At 41.6% G+C, this 21,177-nt stretch overlaps 1 protein-coding gene across 2 annotated transcripts in view; it reads left to right on the top strand.

The window, feature by feature from the left end:
- FRMD7 (FERM domain containing 7) overlaps window positions 1–21,177 on the top strand; it is a 49,352-nt gene that overhangs the window by 9,047 nt on the left and 19,128 nt on the right. Inside the window, exons 2-4 of one of the 2 annotated variants that reach the window (XM_008574903.1) lie at window positions 17,102–17,206; window positions 18,010–18,052; window positions 20,409–20,487. In XM_008574903.1, coding sequence (XP_008573125.1) covers window positions 17,102–17,206; window positions 18,010–18,052; window positions 20,409–20,487 — 227 coding nt within the window. The remainder of the gene's footprint in view (window positions 1–17,101; window positions 17,207–18,009; window positions 18,053–20,408; window positions 20,488–21,177) is intronic. The other variant, XM_008574904.1, reaches the window with a different exon arrangement.

Here is a 21,177-nt window from a genome sequence, read left to right as displayed (position 1 = left end):
CCGGGAGGTGGCCGGACTGGTCTAGCCAATTCTTAAAAGGGCCTGGAGCCTGCCAGCTCAGCAGCAGGGAGCAGTGCTGGTCTTTGTGATCCTAGGTGCCACTAAGCATCTGTGTGCCAGACTATCAGGACTGGGAAAACATTTGGTTAGACCAGTTCTACTGCTGAGAGACCCACCTTTAACAGTTCATTTGCACCCCAGGAGATAGTGTGGAGTTGGCCAAGGAGGCGCTAGGGCAAGGCACCGCTGGGAAGATCTGCTGAGGGCTGCAAAGCTCGGTAAGAATGGAAGGTGACAGGCGTTCAGGGGGGCCCTCTCTGGGTGCTGTGGAACTCTCCGATGTATAGCTTGTGTGGTTCTAAACACAGCTGCTGTGCAAAAGCTACAATTACTGCCACCACAGATTCTTATTCCAGCCCCTCTTTCTTTATTCCCTCTCTTTCTCTTTACCCACTTTCTCCTTCTCTTCTGGGTCCAAGGTGTGGGGCCAGAAAGGGGTGGTCTGTCTGGGGGAGCTGACCCCAAGCCCTGGAAGCACTTAGACATGGCGCCTCCCCACTAATTGCTGGGCATAGCTGTCTTAAACAAGAGGTCCTTTGTCCTCTGAGATTCCTTCTATGATGACGAAATTCACCTTTCAACAGACTTAAACAAAGGCAAAGATTCTCCAGAACTTCACACTCAGAACATTTCAAGTGATTGCAAGAGATCTGTCATGAAGTTACTGTCAATTGCCGTGAATGCTATAAGATACCATTTCCTGACCTACGTTCTAGGAATTTCCACTTACATTATTTCATACAGTTATTAGTTAATAAGGTTTTGAAATAGGTGTGATTATGCTCCTTCATTCATTCATCACTCATTTAACAAGTTCTTATGAGCCCTCACTGCTTCCGTGTACTGCGCCGGCTATTGAGGATGTGGAGATAAATAAGAAATAGTACCCGAATTCAAAACGCCCACAGGCTACTGGAAGGATCAGAAATGTTACCGTGTGATGTATACAAATGACAGCAGCAAGGATGGCTTTTTTCTGGCACAAGAGAAGAGGGGCACCTACCCAGATTGAAGGGTGTGTATGGATGGGATGGTCAGGCAGGGTTTTCTTAGAAAAGCGATGTCTGACCTGGGATCTAAATGACCAGTAATAGTTATTTAGGTATGTGTTGGGGAATTGGGGGAGCAGAGCTGAAGGTTGGTCCAGACATAGCTCAATCTGATTGGTTCTTAAAATTGAGGACAGAGGGCGCTTTGAGACTGAGAGCTGAGACAGGAGAGACAAGCAGGAGCCAGGTCATAAAAAGGATTTTTTATATGAAGAAATTGAGGTTCAGCAAGGTTAAATATGAGTCCAAGGTCATGTGACTGCAATTAAGTACTAGAGTCAGGAATTAAAAGTAGATGTGTTGACTCCAGAGCTCCAACTCTCTCTCTCCATCCTGCTGCCTCCAGAATTCTGATACCCAGTTTGGCTTTCTAAAATCCTTTCATGCATTTACTGAGCAAGGGCAGTCACTGTCATAAATTCTTCCCAAAATTTGTATTCGTATTTCAGTATTTAATTAAAATTGTACACAATAAATTAATAAAACCTTTTAGCATTTGATTATAAGTCTCAAATAAAAATAAGACAGAAAACAACCGACAGTGCACCGGAAGTAAGCTGGGAAAATTTGATTTTTGGAAAAGTGGATCCTAAGGAGGTGGTTACGTGTGTGCAAAGATGTATATGTACATATTAGTGTGTTAAGATGTCTTAGTGTTGTTTGCAATAGTTAAAAGGATAAAACAACTTACATGCCCAACAAGGCGATTCCTATACAGTAACAAGTGATGAAATTTATAATTCTAAGTTTTTAAAAAAGTTGGTCACCAAGGAGTATTATTATATCACATGCATTAAGAATGATCTGGAAAGCTTTACTCTAATGTCCTTAGACTGGCTATCTTTTGATGGATGGGATTATGAGTACTTTAGTTCTTGCTTTACTGTTTCTTTTTTTCCCTGATTTTTTAATTAGCATATGTTGCTTTTAAGATAAGGCGCAAAAAAAAAAAAAAGAAAGAAAGAAAAAGAAACTTCATTTTAAAAAACAGTTCCAATGATGAGTAAGTAATGTAATCCATATGTTAATTAGCTTGTTTTAGCCATTCCACAATGTATACATATTTGAAAACATCATATTGTACACAGTAAAGATATAAAATATATGTTTTACCTGTCCATTAAAAATAATAAATAACAATAATCAAACGAAAACAGTTGCTGTGTTAGGTTCATTTCCTGTATAAGCAATCAAAATAGAGGGTCCCTCTCAAAACAGCAGGCCAGACTTTCTAAGCTGCTTACAGCCACATTGTGTGATATGCGGAGGTTCTAGGCATTTGCCCCTAAATATCACCCCCATCGCCCACTAGCCCAAAATTACCACTCAATTCATTTCCAGCCTAAATAGTAATGATAATAGCTAATAGATATCAAAAGAATGTTTATTATGTGCCAGGCACTAGTCTAAGTATTTTACGTGTATTAGCCCATTGAATTCCTCAGTGAAGTAGGTGCCATACCATTTGACAGATGAGCAAACTGGGAAGAGAGATGAAGTAACCTACCCAAAATCACAGAGTAGTAAGTGGTAGAAACAGGATTTGAATGGGACAGTGTGGGTTAATAGCCCATTCACTTGACCACTTTATCCCCTCTTCAAAGCTTGTCCTCCAAAAGCCACCGTGTTGGAGTAATCTCGGCATTTTACATTTTAAACAGCTCTTGTGTGTGTTGGGAGCAGTGGTGCAGAAGACAGTGATGCTAGGAAGAACTGACTTGGGCATAGCAGGACCTGCACAAACTGTTAGGGAGCTTTCATGGGATAGATGGACAATGGAATCAGTTCAGAGAAATGGACAAGGTTAAAAAGTTACGTGGCATCTGAGAATCAGATGAGGCCAAAAAGAAAGGTCGTTCCTTGTAGCTCAGTGGGTAGGGTTATAAGTCCAATTAATTCCGTGAAAGCAAAGAATGTCTGTTGGTTAGTGAGTGCTTAACCTGAAACATAGTAGATGCTCAATAAGTATCTCTTGAATCAATGAAAGAGCTAATTCCATTCTCGCTCTCAGCTGCCAGGCAGCTGGGGGTTAACTAATGAAATGTCAGTTAGTTGATAAAACATTCTAGGAAGTCAAGTCTTAAGTCAGGAGGGATGTGGCACAAACGTTGTGTGTACTACAGTAATAATTTTTCCCTGGACCAGCCCTGCACACATGTAAAACAGTGTGGTCACAGCAAGCCCTCACTGACTGTTTGGAATGAGGTTGCCAGAAAGGAGAAATGCCCTGCCTCAGGCTCCCGCAAAGTACAACAAAAGCGAGGTCATCTCTACTGGGAACAATCTACAAAGGCTCCTCAAGTGTCTCTGTGGATGCCACCGTGCACACGTTTGTTCGTTTCTGCGTTTGGAGGAATGTGGATTAGAGCCTCCCACACTGGGAAAAACAAATGTCAAGTTCAACATTCAGAAGAGAGGAATATCTTTGCTTTTGATTTATAAGTAGCAATGAGTCAGCTTACCTTCTGACAAATAATTCCACCTAAGCAATTAAAGGAGAAAAGTATTGGAAAAGCTTGCATTGTGAATGTGCAACTAATTTTAAAGCGCAAAGGTTAGTCTCTCTGGGACCCAATTTCCCATTGAAGATTGCTAATAAGTTACAAATCCTACCGTACCCCCTTCTCTGGTTTCCTACAAGTCTACATTTTGCAAATTAAACCATGTTTGTCTTTCTTTCTTTCTTTTTCTTGTATAGTAGACTTTTATGTGTGTAGTGTTTAAAAGAAACATATAAATTAAAAATGTTTGGGCTTGGCTCTGCTTGTACTTGGGTACAATTAGAGAATCCCAGACAACTGTTTTGAGTTATGTTGTACACTCTAACAACAGAGCTGCCATACTGAAATAGCTTTGAGGAGGGAGGATGGCAGAGGTCTCCAAGTCCAGGGCCAGCCCTGGACTAAGCCAGACTGAGAAGAATATGTAACCCCTAGGCTTTGCATCGTAGAGTCCAGGTCACTCCAAGGCTCACATGTGTGAGTTAGCACGCAGGATTCGGATGGCTACACTCCAGTGTAGGCTAGAAGGAAAAGGACTGAAAGCTGCAAGCAGGCCCAGGAGTTAGGTTACCCTGCTGAGCCACAGGTTCAGCCAATCTTTGTGACATACCTACTTTCTGCACAACATATGTGGCGATCAGCCAAGAGGAGAGTGGAGGTAAGTGGAGTCTAACCAGCTGCTGTTGTAGGTCATGTCAGTACCAAGCAGCAGGAACCCAAGTGAAGAGACCAGGTGAACAGAGGTCAGGAACTCAGGCAGATGTGTGGGCAGGAAAAGAGTGAAATAACGGGTCCTAAGTGACTGTTGCAAGGGTGGAAGCTTGGCAAGAAGCCAAGTTAAGACTGAGGCAGGGGCCCCTCATAGGCTTCCTGCTCCAGGGCAGAACCGGTCCCTTAGTGAAGTTCACAGGTGGGGACAAACGAGCACACCTGGCTAACATGAGGGTGTTGAAAGGGTGTCACTTTGTGACAGAAAGATTAGCCTGAGTGATGGTTCACATGACCTCGCATTTCATTTTGCTAAACAGTTAGAAGACCTTAGAGGTTTTTTATTCATTTTTTTAAATTGCCGTATCCAGCTTAAATAAACAATAAAACCTAAGTTCATTATAAATAGGTTAGAAAATTCTGGTCAACAAACAAACAAAAAAAAGATGATAAAATTCAAGTATAATCCCATCATCCAGATTTGAACATTTTGATATATATTTATACATTGAAATGCTTCATCTAAATTCCACATGTATCCCTAAATTCCACATGTATCTACCCATTCCACTTAGTCTGGAATAGTTTCCTGAACATATTAAAAAAGATTTTCTGTTCAGTCAACGCAGATTCTCCACAGTCACCCTAATACCCTGGGTTTCATGGACTCTGATTATGTAGACTTTTAAAGGGCATTATTCCTTAATGACTTCTTTATAGAGTTTCTGTGAAATTCACAGCCTGGCAGATCAGAGTGGCTTCCAAGCTGCTCGCAGCCGTGCTGGGCAACGTGGTGAGCACTCTTTCTAAATGGAGTAAAGCTGATTCTAGGAAAGAAGAGACCAGAATGGGGAGCGAGTAAGGAAAGGGAGGCTACTGGGGAGAGACATTGGAGTAATAGCACAAGGACAGCAAAGTGACTCAATGGTCTGGTCCAAAGGTGACAAAAGATGATCAAGTCAGGAAAAAACAGAGTGAATATGAAAGAAAAGAGTAAATCAAAAGAACAAGCTTTGGGTGTTTATCTGCTTCTTATCCTTCATACATCTAGATATTAATCTTCCCTTTATGTTTAAGGACAGTGTGGTGTAATGAAATAAGTCCATTACTGGAGGCTGGAAGACCTGGGTTCTAGTCCCAGGTCTGCTATCAACCTGTTGAAAGACCCCAGGCAAGTCTCTGACCTGCTCTGGATCTAAATCTCCCCACTTATGGGCCGACCCCGTGGCTCACTTAGGAGAGTGCGATGCTGGGAGCGCAGCGGCGCTCCTGCCGCGGGTTTGGATCCTATATACGGATGGCTGGTGCACTCACTGGCTGAGCGTGGTGCGGGCGACACCAAGCCAAGGGTTATGGTCCCCTTACTGGTCACAAAAAAAAAAAAAAAAATCTTCCCACTTATAAAGTGAGGGGCTTGGAGCACAAGATATCTAATGGTCTCTATTGTGTCCTGGCTGTCTCATATTGCTATATATACAGAATCAATGGCAAGTTTAAAAGAATATTCCAACTATTTCGAATCTGGTTGTGCATCATGCACACCACATGGATTTAGTGCAAAAGCATTACGTGGAAACAAACAATTATAATTGTTTTAATTACCCAGAGTAGCTAGTAATTTCGACAAGACTTGGGAGCACTGTCTTGAGAATGCTGTTATTACACTGTCACTTTTCAACAGTCTTTCCAATATAGGCATGATAATTTCAATGTCCCAGGAGTGGGGGCAAGATTGCTATTAGGGTAGTAATCTTGTGAGGTTCTTTTCTTTCTTTTTCTTTGTATGAAGGGTAGCTCTGAGCAGTGAGAGGCTCTTAGACTCCATCCAGCTACTCCAGCAAAGAGCGTGAATCAGATGCAACCTGTCCAGGTCATTGCCAGGCCTGCATAAGGCCTCAGGCAATGACAAATTGTCATTCCCTTGTAGCTTTGAAAAGGTGTCTGCCAGAAAGTGTCATCTATCAGGTACTAAGTAGACTAGCTATCTCATTCTAGAGTGCTCTTCCTAACTTGGTTTAGTCAGTGTCACTATGACTGTGGGTAAAAGGGGTGGTGGTCAAGCAGCTGCTCACTTTGATTCTGCAGGACCCCTCAGGACAGTCATTTGGGTGAGAAATCTTTCTGAGCAGTTCATCCTAAGCAACTTTAAGCCTTCCGTCTTTCACACATGCAGCACCTTGAACTGCTTTATGTTTTCAGAAATAAGATAACAACCAGTTGTAATTTGGAGTGAATTTCACACGTGCACAAGCAACTGTAAGGATTGTTCTCCCTGCTTATACCCCCCGGAAATCTTAAATACTCAGTTAAACTGTGCTTCCCTCCAGGCTTTATTGCTGAGTCCTATGGGCTCTGGGGAAAGGGCCCCAGTTGAATTCCTACTTATTCTTTGATGTGTCTAACTGCACCTTGCTCTCTACCAGATGTTAAAGAAGAGACTGCCTGCAGAGAGCTCCATTTTAGAATGAACTGCTGCTACCTGGTAATTAGCCTCTCACTGCTCTCAGCAGTTCTCTTTTTACCAGGAGTTAAACCCCCCAGCAGGGTTACAGCTTGGTCAATAAATTTCTTCTGCCATGCCTTGAAGGAGCTCCTTTTCCTAGTTCCCCAGGTGGTTTACCGAGTGTGAAGTTTGAAATTGTGTTCAGTTTATTTCTTAGAAAACTGGTTGTATCCAACTAAATCGGTAAATGTGTAAGATGCGTCTTTTTTTTTTTTTGCAACGTAAGAATATTTGCATTTTTAATGAAAAGTAAAACAGTCCTGAAGAAGGAGCAATCCCAGGGTTTACTCCCCAAGAAGTTCTGAGATTCCTGGAAAGAGCCTGTGCTCTGCTGGGTTCTGGGTTCCAGAATGCTATTCGGAGTTCAGGATTTGATGAGTAAAAAGAGAGATGGAAATTAGCCAGAAGAGTAGCCAGAAGGAACTACACACTTCACAATGATCTCCAAAAGATGCTGAGTGGCAATGTGCTTACACTATTGTGAGTGGAACTGATTCTGGGCCAGTCCAGAGCGGGTGATTGAGGTAAGTTGCAAAAGGGATAATACATGAGGAAGCTCTGAGGTTCACCATAAAGACCAGAAAGAAATTGCAAAGTAGGTAACCTTCAAGAGGAAATAGTGAACACATCAGAGGTGGGGTGTCAAAGGATATTTTATAAGTTTATGCCAGCAGAAAGTTTTTGATATGCCAAGCTGTGATTTTCTTTTCAAACCTGTGGAAAGGATAGGGCACAGTGTAAAGGAGGGGCTCAGATAGGTGCATACATTGGTGTGGAATGTTCTCAGCATCTCCATTCTTAGATAGGTTGGTGTGGGAAGAAGTCAGCAGAAAAGGAGGGTGGGAGTAAGAGAGATGAGCTGCATCGGGAGCCCCTTGTACATGTGGTCGGTGGGTCAACTGGCAAAGAAACAGATGTCAGGGATGAGCAAAAGCATAAAGGTGCGGAAAAGACTGAAAAATGTGGCCTAAGCTCAGCCATCGTGTATGCAAACCCTTACTCTGGCAGAAGGAAAAAAGAAGCAAGTTTCTCTCTATGAAGAAATACCAGGAATCTCTGGGACTCTCCTTCTCTCTTACGTCCCCAAGCCCAATTGCATCTACTGTGGAGACATGTTCCGCATCTCACCTCTTTCTATTCTCACTACCAGTGCCTTAGTCCAGGCTCCCATCTTCTCTCACCTGGACTAGCCTCCCTCTTCCACCCACCCCTTACACCACGTTCCTCAAAAGGTGGTCCATGGACCAGCAGCATCAGTTTCACCTGGGAACTTGTTAGAAATGTAGACTCTCAGGCCCGACCCCACACCTATTGAATCTGAATCTGCATTTTAACAAGATCCGCAGGTGATTCTTAGGCCCTTTACAGTTTGGGAAACTGTGCCATAACTACTTCAAGGCTGGTGTTTCTAAAAACACTACTCTGACCATGTCAATTCCCTGCTTATACTCATTCAGCCCACCCCCACCCCGCACCCCACCTTCAGGCACATGGCTTCACATGCCACAAAAGGTATGGCTCCCGCTCTAGCCACCGAATCTCACTTTCTGCTCTAGCAACACCAAACTGCTTACAGTTCCATTGTTCACACCAGGTTTTCCAATCTCTTCTGCCTCTGACTCCCTTCTCTTCCCTTCTCTTCACCTGGCTAACTCCAACTCTTCATGCCTCAAATTGAATGCCCCCCACCCCGCATTAGAAATCCCTTGAGCTACCCCTTACACATCTTTATGGGTTAGGTGCCCTTTTGTTACCGGATAGCACATCCACGTTCCTGATCCATGAAAGAAGAATCTTTCATGGGACCAGCAAAGGAAAGGAAGAGAGAGACAGAGAAACGGAACATGATAGGGCTTTATTACGTGCCAAAGTGCACAGGCACCTCCGCCAGAGAGACACGCACGTGCCCCCGACCTTCTCTGTCTTCTCCCTCCTCTCCGTCCCACCTGGAAACTCCTAATCGCTGATCCCTGCCCCTCCTGTCCCTCCTACTGCGCAGGCTCTGGCTGATCTATTCTGAGTATTTGTGAGCAGCCTCCCTGGAGTGTCTCTTGTCCCTACTTTATTCCTGCCTCACTTTGGATGTGATCTCATATTGTCCCCTGCACACAGACCGTCAAAGGACACCTAGCCCAAATTACCGTAATTAACCATTTCGGTTCCTGCCTTGCTTGCCAGTCTATGTGTTCCTTAGTGGTAATGCCAGTGTCTTGTTCACCTCAGTGTCCCTGGAGCCTAAGAAAGTACCTGGCACAGAGAAGGTGCTCATTCATGTGTGTTGAGTTGAAGGGACGGTGGAAAGGGTCACAAAAGGGTAAAGGCAGAGGCAAGCCCATCAAAATTAAGCCCAGAGTGTGGGCAGCTGAAAATTACAACAGGCAAACAAAAAGAACTCAAAAAAGAGAATAAAGAATGAAGAAAAAAACATGCTAGAGAGATGAGGGGTCGACTTTTAAAGTGTCTATTAAGGAGAAGGGTAAGACTGATGAAGTGGTTCTCTGTCCCTGTCTTTTTGTGTGGCTGTTATGGCAGGGCCTTAGCTATGAAAATGTGGAATTAGAGGCTTAAAATGGTGGAAAGCTAACTCATTCACTTGTCCCTGGAAGAATAATCAGCAAGTACTGGTTTCTATGAGGGGAAACTAATAGTCATGTGTGTGATCCTTAATATTCCAGATCTTGAATATTCAAAGAAATACCGCCCTTGTCAAAACAGACCCATTGGGTGGTCTGAATGCTAACAGCTAGGTGACCGTACACCAGGGTTTGTCCAAGACAGTCTTGGTATATGCCTGTTGTGAAAATAGAATTATTACTAGTGCCCCTGTCATCCTCAAAAGTGCCTAGGTTTGGTCAATAAATTATATGGTCACCCTACAAATAGTCAACACTTATTGAGCTCTTCCTATGGGCCAGACACTGTAAGGTATTTCACGTGAATATTCTTGTTAGATGCTCACTATGATCCTTTTTGAAATTGAGATGCAATTCACATACCAGAAAATTTATCCTTTTAAAGTGTACAGTTCAGTGGTTTTTAGTGTATTCACTATGATGTACAACCATCACAGCTATCTAATAGCAGGATATTTTCATCACCCCAAAAAGAAGCCCCATACTAATTAGCAGTCATTTCCCATTACCCCTCCCCCTTAGCCCTTGGCAACCACCAATCTGCTTTCTGTCTGTATGTATTTGCCAATTCTGGATATTTTATATAAATGGAATCATATAATATATGGCCTTTTGTGTCTGGCTTCTGACAATCCTATTTTACAATTGAGGAAACTGAGGCCCAGAGAGATTGAGTAGCCTGCCCAAGGTCACCCCTCTAGTAGGTAAAGGAGACAGAACTAGATCCAGGTGTGTCTGGCTTCGGAGCCCACATTCTTAGTCCCCATGATGTGCTGCCTACTCATATTTATTGCAGATGCTCAGTACATTCTTGGAACTCCTCCTTGGCCTTCTGTAACTAGGTGCATTCTTTCCAAAATGCCTCACAAATCTTTGTTATTTGAGAGTGGATTTAGTGTTTGGAAAGAGCCAAAAGCCATAAAGAACATCACCCTCAATATTACTGTATATGTAGATAGGGCTTTTAGGAGGTAATTAAGGTTAAATTAGGTCATAAGAGTGGGGTCCTTATCTGATAGGATTGGTGGCCTTATAAGAAGAGGAAGAGAGTGCTCGCTCTCTCTCTCTCTCTCCTCCATGTGAGGACATGCCAAGAAGGCAGCCATCTGTAAGCCAGGAAGAGAGCCCTCACCAGAACCTGACCATGCAGACACCTTCATCGTGGATTTCCAGGATTGTGAGAAAATTAGTTTTTATTGTTTGAGCCACTCAGTCTATGGTATTTTGTTACAGCAACCAAAGCTAATACAGTCATATTTTGGAATTAAAAAATGAGGCATAACCCTAAAGTCAGGAGAATGAGTGATTATCATCTGTGACTTCAAGAACAATTTTCTGAGGGGAGCATAAGAAATATTTTGAATAGCAAAATAGCATTGGAAACAGAAGAAGCATCTATATGACACTTTGTATGACACTAATCTTCTAACTTTTATATCTATTGCATTTCTCTGAAAAATATAACAAGTATAAAGAAAAAGTAAAAATAACCTATTATGTTAATAGGAGAGATATTAAAAAAACTTATAAAAAGATCCATATTATTTGAACTTTTTGAAGTACCATCTTAATATGCTATATTTCAGTTCTATCTATCCTATTTTGAAACCTTAATGGTACAGTATGAATTTTTTTAAGTACACAGTCACTGTGTAGAAATCTTTTTTTTCTAATGTTATCAAAGGTGGTTGTTGACCAGTTAACTGATAAAATTTGCTAAAGCAGAGGCTTATAATAAATCATATACATATACACACAAACAATTTAAACTTTTTATGTTAACATAAAACGTATGCACTTATATTCATATGCTAATCTTTTGATGTAGGGCCAAGCCTTTTTTTTTTTTTTTTTTTTTTGAGTATGGACTTCTGATTGTGTTCCCATTTATCTTTCTTCCATAAACCACACCCATTATGCATCACCTATAATTTCCAGTATTGGTTTATTTAATTTAGAACAAGAAGGTAAATGCTTGCAAAGCAATTTGAGTACAGAATCCTTTCAGACTTTGATATCTTTTCTCCCTCAATCTTTTACTGCTGTCACATCCAAAACTAAATTGACAGCACATTTTGGAGGATTTCCCCTTATTGAAGAAATCAACCTAATTTTTTATGAAAACAACTCTTGCTTTAGTGCTCATAGTAATTTTTGATATACATACAATTTAATTAAATGACGTAATTACAATAACAAGTAGAACTGTCAAAAATATGTTCAAGAAAATAATTATTAGTATGCATGGGACTCAATTGGTGTGCTTCAAAGCACACAATCAGATTAGAGTAGCCTATTAGCCTTGAGTTTTCATCATAATGTGGGCACCTGCCAATGTTTTAAAGAGGGAATGGAAGGCATTGTCTGTGCACTGTTAAGTGGAAGGTGGTTAAGACTGTCCTTGCTCATTAGAAATAAAATCCAGACATGTGAAAAAATTCAGAGTAAAAGGTTGAAAAGTCCCCCTTATTCTACCCCTTCTCCAGGGATAATGCTGTTAACAATTTGGCGTATATCCTTTACAGACGCATTTCTGTGCATTTATCTATACATGTGCATTGCTTAAGTCATATGATGTGCGAGGCACTGTACTAAGACCTTGATGCGAATTATCTTGCATAATCCTCACAACAGCCCAATGAGATACCACCACTATTATCTCCATTTTACAGATGAGTAAACTGAAGTTCAGAAAGTTTCAGTAATTTGCCCAATGTCACATAGTGACTAATTTGTTCTTCCTTCTGAGAGGACTATCATATTAATGTACATGAATCAAGTTCAATGTTTGTGTCCATTTATCTATTCAGTAAACATTTATTGAATGTCCACTTTTTGCCAATCACTGTGTTTAATGCCACGTATTTAAACACATGGCTTCTGTCTTCTAGAACCTGGAAAACGTAGATCAATCTGTGAGCTAAATAATTTTCCCCAATTCATCCAGTTAATAAGTGAGTAGAGCAAGATTACAATCCAGGTTTATTTTAACAAATTGGTATATGACAGCTCTAGGTGCATAGAAACTTCAGTAGAATGGTGTTTAAAGCTAGCCTCTTTGAACATTATTGTTTCCATGAGAAGATGAGTTTGGAGTCCCCAGGAATCAGTGTCGGGAAGTTATGACCCAGTAAATCGGAGATTATAAATACAAGTTCTGAAAAGTTTGTTCAAAATTATATATATGAGAGTAGCTTTTAATTCTATTTTTACATGCACTTGTTTCTTTTTCTTTTCTTTTTACTTTTTCTTTTTTTAAAAATTTTACCACATTCTTTTTTATTAACATATGTTAGTTTTCAGAAAAATAGTACAAGTATTTCCCCATGTTATTAAAAATATTAATGAACAGAATCTTAGTGGCTAAATAATATTTTTTAACTGTAATTGGGAAACTCGGGCTCAGAGAAATTAAGCAGCTTGAACAAAGTTAGCCAGTTTATAGGTAGCAAACTGGGATTTGAACCTAACGTGTGATTCCAAAGAAAAGGCTTTCTGCCAATTTGATGTAAAACTGAATTACTGAAGGCAGGGATTCCATCTTACATCTAAAGGTTGGCACATAATAGGTACTGTGGTGATGAGTAAATTAATGCATGTATAAATGAAGAGGCTGGATGGATGGATGAAAGAACTGCCTCAAACTGGAACTAAACCATTTCATTTGTAAGTTTTGCTTTCCCCAACTAGGTTATTAATTCCTACAGCAAGAGCATTGAGGCTGCCAATCTGTGTTGGTCTGACCTGCCCAGCAAAGTGAAAACAAATTTGAGTGATTTCAGGTGGGGTTGCATCTCCAGCACCCCACTAAGAGTATTTCCTATTCTCATACCCAAGTCCCCATTCACATATTCATGCTATCTGCCTAGCACCTGCAAGTATCTGCCCCTAGACAAGTTATGCTTTAGGATAGAGACCCCAAATTTAATAACTAACAGTATCCAGCAAATTGAAAAATTTTGTAACATATTCTTAAGTAATTCCCTAGGAACTGTGAAAACAGCAGTTTCTAGCACAGATTATGCAAAATTACAAAAGGATCCAAATCATTTCAATATGTGACTAAGTTCTCAAAATTTATCAAAAGGAATTTCATTTCTCTTTTAAAACATCAGCTTAATTTTTAAAAACATTCAGAAGTAGTAGTGGAATATATTTTTATTTTTTTTTCTTTCGAGTAGTGAGAAGCCCCGAAGAGGTTAATCTCCCACCGGAACCCTCAAGCGAGAGGCATCCCTTCCCTGGGAAATTAATGCCAAATTGGGGTTCTCTTCCTGCATTTATTTTCCAGACCAGGAAGTTACAGGATGAGAACAAAGGTGGGGTTATAGTTTAACAATATAGGCTGGTAGCTTTCAGTGAAACAAGCCAGATGACACATTCCAGTAAGGCAATTAAGTGGTCCTATCAATAACAGTTTGATCTTAGCAAACATTCCCTCTTATAGCAATTCTTAGTATCTTTACATATCAATCAGTAACTAGTCTGTCTGTGAGCCAGCAACCTGCTGTGCCACAATCCTTATCTTACAACAGAGACTTATACCCTGAGGGAAAGTTCCAGTCCTCCACAAGGTCAATACTTGAAATTGCAAGACTTTGGAAAACCAGGCCCTGTGAAGTACATAAGCTTTATAGTATATTCCACAGTTCTAATTATTTTTCCTTTCTTCTTTTTTTTTTTTTTTTGGCAGCTGGCTGGTAAGGGGATCCAAACCTTTGGCCTTGGTGTTATCACCACCACGCTGTAATCAAGTGAGCCAACTGGCCAGCCTATTTTTCCAAAGTACCCTTGTATATGTAGCATAATAGATTACTTTTATTTTTTCTTTATACTTGTTATATTTTTATTTTATACATATATATGTATATTTTTAAAGGTAGACTCTGCTCTACTGTAATCCAAGGGAGATGAGGGCTAGACAGGATTCAGGATTGGAGTTTCAATTCCTTGAGTGGGAGGACTGACTGTTGCTAAAGAGTTCAGATCCACTAAGGAGCTTGGTTAGAATGTTGAAAAGTGCCAGCTTAAACAAGAGCAAGCAACTGTACAGAGAATCAGAAGTCCAGGAAAGAGAAAATATGAAAGTTGTATATAAGGAGATATTATGAGAAAAATAACCATAACATAAAAATTAAGGAATTGGATCATAATGGTAGAAAAAAACTAAAGGCTGCATGTTGAGACAGAACCAAGACCTTACCTATTATGCAACACATTCCATGAGGCTGGCCAATTTCAACGTACACTATGGAGGACTGAAGGGAAAAATGCCTCTCCCGGAGGTGGGGCTGGAGAGTTTGAGCCACGTGAGTGCCTGACCTCAAATGCAAAAAGCCAAAGGCTGTTAGAGCCAATTGGCAACATTTACAGGGATGAAAGAATCAGGGGATTATTCTTATTAACATGGTAAGGTATCTTACCGAAGTGAGCAAAAAGAAAGCCTTGATGTGAAACCTTATAAGAATGGCTATATATTCTTTGTGACTGCAGAAACATTTAAATATACAAACACATGGAATGTGACAGCATTGATAGGGAGGATTAAGTGCCCTGATGGAAAGTAAGAATAAAAAATGAAAAAGAAAAAGGAAAATCTTGAGCTTCTTAAACTGTTTGCAAAGAAACTGGAGCCTCTGATGGAATTTAGTCCTTGTGACTGAAATGTTTCTTTGGTGTTGGAAAAAGTATTGCTGTCATCTCTCTCTCTTTAGAAAATTTTTTTTTCGTAATAAAAATCCTGTGGCAGCTCCTTGTCTGGAGGACTTTAAAAATAGGAGCGATTTCATCTGTCTGGAATGGTCTGTGTCAGCACTTGCCCTAGGCAAGGTTGCCACATAGGCAAAAATACCCCCCTTCTTCCTCCCTACCAGGCACCCCCTCCTCCACCCCCCCATGCCCTAGGCACTCCCCCACCCCAGAACTGGCCCCCTTTTCCCAGATCACAGCTCCAGTATGATCTCCCACATCCAATCAAACCCCTTTCCCTCACTACAGCCACGCTCTCCAGGTGCTAGAGATGCAAGAGGTTTCTCCCTTTGTGGCCTATTTGCATTTAAAAATAGGACCCTGGTTAACCCAAATGGATCTGGAGTTGGTGGGGCCCTGGGCAGTCTAACTCAGTGGAGAGAAGTCGGGGGAGAGGGGCACAGTTTTGGTCGGTGGGGGGAAAAGGGGCGAGGTAGGCTGCCTTGCTGGAAGCTATTAAATCCCAGATGTGGGCTCTGTTCAGTGTGGTGCTGCCTTGAGGGAGGGGGTGGTGGTGGATGGACTCTCTGACCTCTCAAGGTTGCTGCTAATTCTACGGGTCGGTGATTTCCAACTACATTTCCCTGCGCCCGGCTTCCTTTGCAGCACTGCAGGCACCGTGTGACTTGGCTTTAACTAGGGGTTTTCAGCAGCATGTCTTTGTGCCTATCAGCCAGGGCCCAATTTTCCCATCACAGTCCTTCCTGCAACAGCAGCCCTCGGGTTGGGCAATGGTAGTGCCTGAAGATCAGCCCCAGCCACGTGCTGCTCCAAGAGATTTTCACAGAGAGCTCTTCAAAGCTCCTGTTCTTAGTGAAGCATAAGAAAGGGACTGTTCTGTGCTCACAGTGTGTGTGGGCTTTATGAAGAAGAAAATAATGTGTGGCCTTATGTGAACAGAGTATGCTGTATGCAGATTTGGTGGGCAAAGCTGCAAAATGAAATCTACTCAAGGAGCACATATAATTCATTTGGTCAATTTCATGGCGGATCACCACGTATTCAAGAGCCCGTACTATGTGCCAAGCTCTGAGGTAGGCCTGGCAAGTAACAAGAAAAATAAAGCAAGGTCCCTGCTTATGGAGGCATTGAGTCTAAATGGGGAAGATAGACGTCCAGTGTGAGAAGTGTCATGTCTGAGGTAAGCGAGGGTGTTTGGGAGCTTGGGGCCTGCCCTCAACTCAACCTGCGTCTGATAGGGATCTGGAAAGCTTCCCTGGGGAGGTGACATCTGAGCTGAGTGGGAGGAAGCCAAACCAAAGAAAGGTGGGAAGGGCGGTCTGTGGAGAAGGAATGACAGGAGCAGAGGCATAGAGGCATGAAACGACTTGACATGTGTGGGGAACTATGAGCAGGCTGCGATTATTAGAGAGGAACGTGTCAGGAGCGGGGCAAGAGATGAGCCGGAGGGGCAGGAAGGGCCACGTGAGGGGAGAGGGCCCCGCCTCCCATGCTAAGGAGTATAGGCTTTATCCTGACAGGGGCCTCTGAAGGATTTTGAGCAGGGCAGTAGAAGGGGCAGATTTACATGTTGATTAAACTGTCAATTTGGGGAAAATCATTCAAATTGCCCGTGGGATGAATTGATTAAAGACTTTCAGGGGAAGGGTAAATTTACAGACCTAGCCATAGCTAAGTGTAAGGCTGTCTTCTTCCAAGAGGGTTTGTGATTAGTCTGAGGCTTTTCTAGGGCTGTCCCTAAAACAGTCTACAGATAGATGGGTGTATCTGTCTGTGAGGCTCAACGTCATTTAGGAGGATACACGTCCTCTAAACAGTGCTTACAGGAAACGGAACCTCAAGGAGGGTCTTGTGGCTTCTATCCTTTATCCCACCCTGCAGTAACAATATTAGGCTAGGAACACAAACTGTGTGCTATGACCTCTTTGTTTTGTTTAGCAAAAGTCATCCGGAAAGGCACTGTTTAACCTGAGTTGCAGCCATCTAAATCTTGCCGAAAAGGAATATTTTGGATTAGAATTCTGCAGCCATTCTGGAAATAATGTAAGTTGGTTTCATTATAGATTTCTTTGTGTCTAGAATTGCTTCTAAATACAATTTGCAGTTAGGTATGTAGGGCTCAAAACCCTGACTGAAAAATGAAAAACCATTTACCCCCTTGCAAAATGATTGAATTTAATAACTATTTTCCCTCCTCATTTATTAAAAGTCATCTCAGTTTGCCAAACACAAGCTCTTCTCTCCCATGCTCCTGTTTTGTCACTCTGTGGACAACTATCTGTGCTTTATCTATTTTGACTTTCCAGAGGCTGGACCTCAACCCCCAGAATTAAGACTCCTGACGTCACCTATGAATGTGAAAGGGAATCTTCTTTCCGTCTCTCAGGTCCTAACATTCACAATGTTCTTCTGCTGTGTCCTGCCTTGGCATATCTGTAATCTGGCACCTTCCCAGAAAGGCTCATTATGTCTATTAAGCTGGCATTTGGGGACTGTAAGATTCAAACATGGAGCCAAATGCTTTCATTAGTCTTTGTAGCAACTAATGAGCCTTGTATGTGACACTTCTGTCATCCTATGGAAGCAGGGAGCAGTGATTCAAATGTCAACAACAGTTTATAGATAACAATGTTCACTGTCGTTGGGGAACTATAAGGGGGCAGACTGAGTGCCGTGAGGATAAGTCACCTCTTTGACATTGTGTTTGTTTCTAACTAACTATCTTTAGAAGTCTAAATAGTCCTGGTATTTGTTTATTTCATGTGACATTTATCTGCTACCAAAAAAAAGTCCAAAACTGCATTCAATGCCATGTTCTACCCATTTTTTCATTAATGTTATTACAGGTTTGGTTGGAACTTCTGAAGCCCATAACAAAGCAAGTAAAAAGTAAGTATGGAAAAATCATTTAAGGAATACGATTCCCAGTTAGAACTTGAAAAGTATTTCAGCAACACCACACAATTCCTCACCTTAACATAAGGAGAGAAAAGGGCTTTGATATATTATTTCAACCCTTCAGACATCCAGTAAATTTAGCAATTTAGAAAATTGTTTTAATTTTACCCAAGATGAAGGAAATTATGCTGCTGGATCTTTGAGTAAATCTGAAGAATGCTGGTAATTACAGCACTTTGCGAATTGGCTCTAGGAATATATCTCACGCTCTGGCACTGTAAATCTTTGAGTGCCCTTGACGTCAATCCACAATGCCATTCACCTTCTGCCTGAGGACCCTTTGGTTTTATCCTGTCACAGGCATTGTCCATTCGCTTCAGTTCATATATGAGTGCCTACTACGCAGGAAAGATTTCTCCTATATTTCACAATCTAGTCTGGTGTTTCTCACATTTCAGTGTGCATCAGGACCACCTGGGTTTCTTGTTAAAATGCAGATTTCTGGGCCTCTTCCCTGGGATGGGGGCCGGCCAGCTGCATGTTCAACAAATTGCACAGGTGTTTCTGAGGCAGGTGGATTCCAATCAACACTTTGAGAAACACGGTTCTAGTGTTTTAGTGTCTCTTTCACTGGTTCCTCTTCCTCCAACTGCTCTTTACGTGTTGCTGCTTCCCACAGTTCTGTCTGTTCCTGCGGAGTAATGATCACCTGTCACATTATTCCAACAGCTTCTGGACCAATTCCCCCTAATCCATCAACTACACTACTCCCAAAAGGAGCTATTGAAAATACATACCTGTCCACATCACTCTCCTGCTTAAAGCGCTTCCATGGCTCCCTATTGCCCAGAAAGTCCAAACTCGTTAGCTTGATACACAAAGCGCCAGACTCCGACTACCTTTCTAGCCTTGCCCCTGCAACTAACCACTTTGTATTCCTACCTCTGCTGGCTTTGGCCAAACTAATCTCAGGTGTAGACTTCGCAGATAAAATACAGGATGCCCAACTAAATTGCAATTTTAGATAAACAAATATAATTTGTTTTTTTAAAAAAAATACTCCATTTTATTTATTTATCTTAATTGAAACATAATTGATTGTACATGTCTGTGGGCTACGGTGTTGAACAACACCCGTGTACAATATGTGATGCTCAAATCAGGATAATTAGTAGATTCAACATTATACAATGTAATCATTTTTTGTGGCCCTTTAACAATTTCTCCCAGATTCCCCTCCCCTTCCTGTCCCACCTCTGGTGGCCTCAGTTCTGTGCTCTCCTTTTGAAAGTTCAAGGAGTTATTGTGATTTTTGTATCTCTCTTTCTTTCTTTTTTTAATTTAATTTTTTAGCTCCCACTTATGAGTGAGGACATGAGGTATTTCTCTTGCTGTGCCAAGCTCACCTCTCTTAACATAGTTTTCTCTAACTTCATTCAAGTTGCTGCAAATGGCAGAATTTCATTAACAAAGAATAATTTGAAGCATGTCTCGTGCAACTGTTGTTTAACTGAAATTAAAATTGAACCAGAGTCCTGTACTTTTATTTGCCAAATCTGGCAGCCCTGCTCAGGTGTCAGCTTCTCTAAGAAGTCTTTCTTCCTTGACCTCCTCTAAACTCTTTTCTCCCTCCGTGCTTCTTCAGTACTCAGTGCTTATAGCACTTTGTGGTGTTGTAATTGTCTGTCTAGATGTCTGTCTCTTCTACCAGACTGTGAGCTCATAGTTGTCTTTTTACTCCCAGTGCTTGCCTAATACAATGCTTGGCACATAATAGGCACCCAGCAAATATTTACAGAATGAGTGGTGCTAATGCTGCAGGTATACGCTTACTTTTGATGTAAAAAGCTTATTCTCAAACACAAGCAGGTGTGAAGATAAGTAGATGTTTTCTTAATGTAGACTTTAAGATAGATAGAGGCATCAGTCCGTGCTGCTTCTAGTTCCCTTTATGAGATCCTTGGGCCAGGTGATATTCACCTGCCCCAGCTGAAGATGGGCCCTTTTCTCACTCAGGAATGCAGAATCCCAAGTAGCAAGTGGTATATTTTTCTGAATGGGAGACTTCTTAGGAGAGAACACAGTAGGCTCCAAAGGAACACATCTTTACAAAAAGAAACCTAAAGGGAGAGAGGATGGCAAGAGGGGTGGGAGAAATTTCCCAATTTCTATCTACATAGAGACACAATCCAAAAATAGCAATACTTAATACATGTGAAAAATTGAAATTTAAAAGTCTGTGGGAGTGATGGGGAGGGGAGGGAAGAGGAGAGGGGTATGTTTGTAAAGATCTGTGACTATTGTGATGGACATTTAAATAAAACTTATGGAGATATTGTGTTTTAAGATCCTAAGGAGGTTGTTTTCAAATTTATCGTGAAATTTTTCCCAGTGGACCCTGGACATCTTCGGGAAGAACTTACAAGGTATAGTACTCACCTGCGTGTCTGCTGCATGATGTTACTTAATCATTATTCTCCATTCATTGGAGAAAGGGCTTCTCGCCCTCTTTGGAAGGCTTTGGCTTTAAGTCACTCTCTGGGAGATGGTGAGATGTCAGAGAGAGGGAGGGCCTGGCTGGTCCCTAAGGTGTTAATCTTCCAATGGGTGGGGACTGCAGGGAGAAGGAGGGGTGGTGTTCTAGAAGCGGTAGCAAGCATGGGCAACCACTTGGGGGTTATGCCATAAACTGCTACAACAATAAGTGTGCTCTCCTTCACGGCATCTGTGTTTTAATCAGAGGGCAGCTTAAGAGCATAGGTGTGGTGTCTGCTGGTTTCCACGGACATTAAAAATGGGGGCAGGGTGTGTGGATGTATCCCATAAGTAGAAGGTGAAATATGCTGTAATGATGATATGTGCATATTTATGAAAAATGGCCTTCAGTATTACGATGTAAACCTATTTCTTCAAAAATGCATGGACAACATAATACTCTCCCAAACCTTACTCTTTCTAGACTTAGACTGTTACACATAGAAGGGATCTAAGAGATAATGTAGTCCAGCCCTCTTGGTTTACAGATGAGGAAGCAGGTCCTAGGAGTTAAAGGGACTTGGCCAAGGTCACAGGATGTTGGCAATTATCCTCCCTGACCTCCCGCAACAGGCTTCATG

The sequence above is a fragment of the Galeopterus variegatus genome, unplaced genomic scaffold, assembly GCF_000696425.1.
Source record: "Galeopterus variegatus unplaced genomic scaffold, G_variegatus-3.0.2 Scaffold1116, whole genome shotgun sequence".
NCBI lineage: Eukaryota > Metazoa > Chordata > Mammalia > Dermoptera > Cynocephalidae > Galeopterus > Galeopterus variegatus.
The sequence above is the reverse complement of the archived record's forward strand: the minus strand, read 5'-3'. Positions and strand labels throughout refer to the sequence as shown.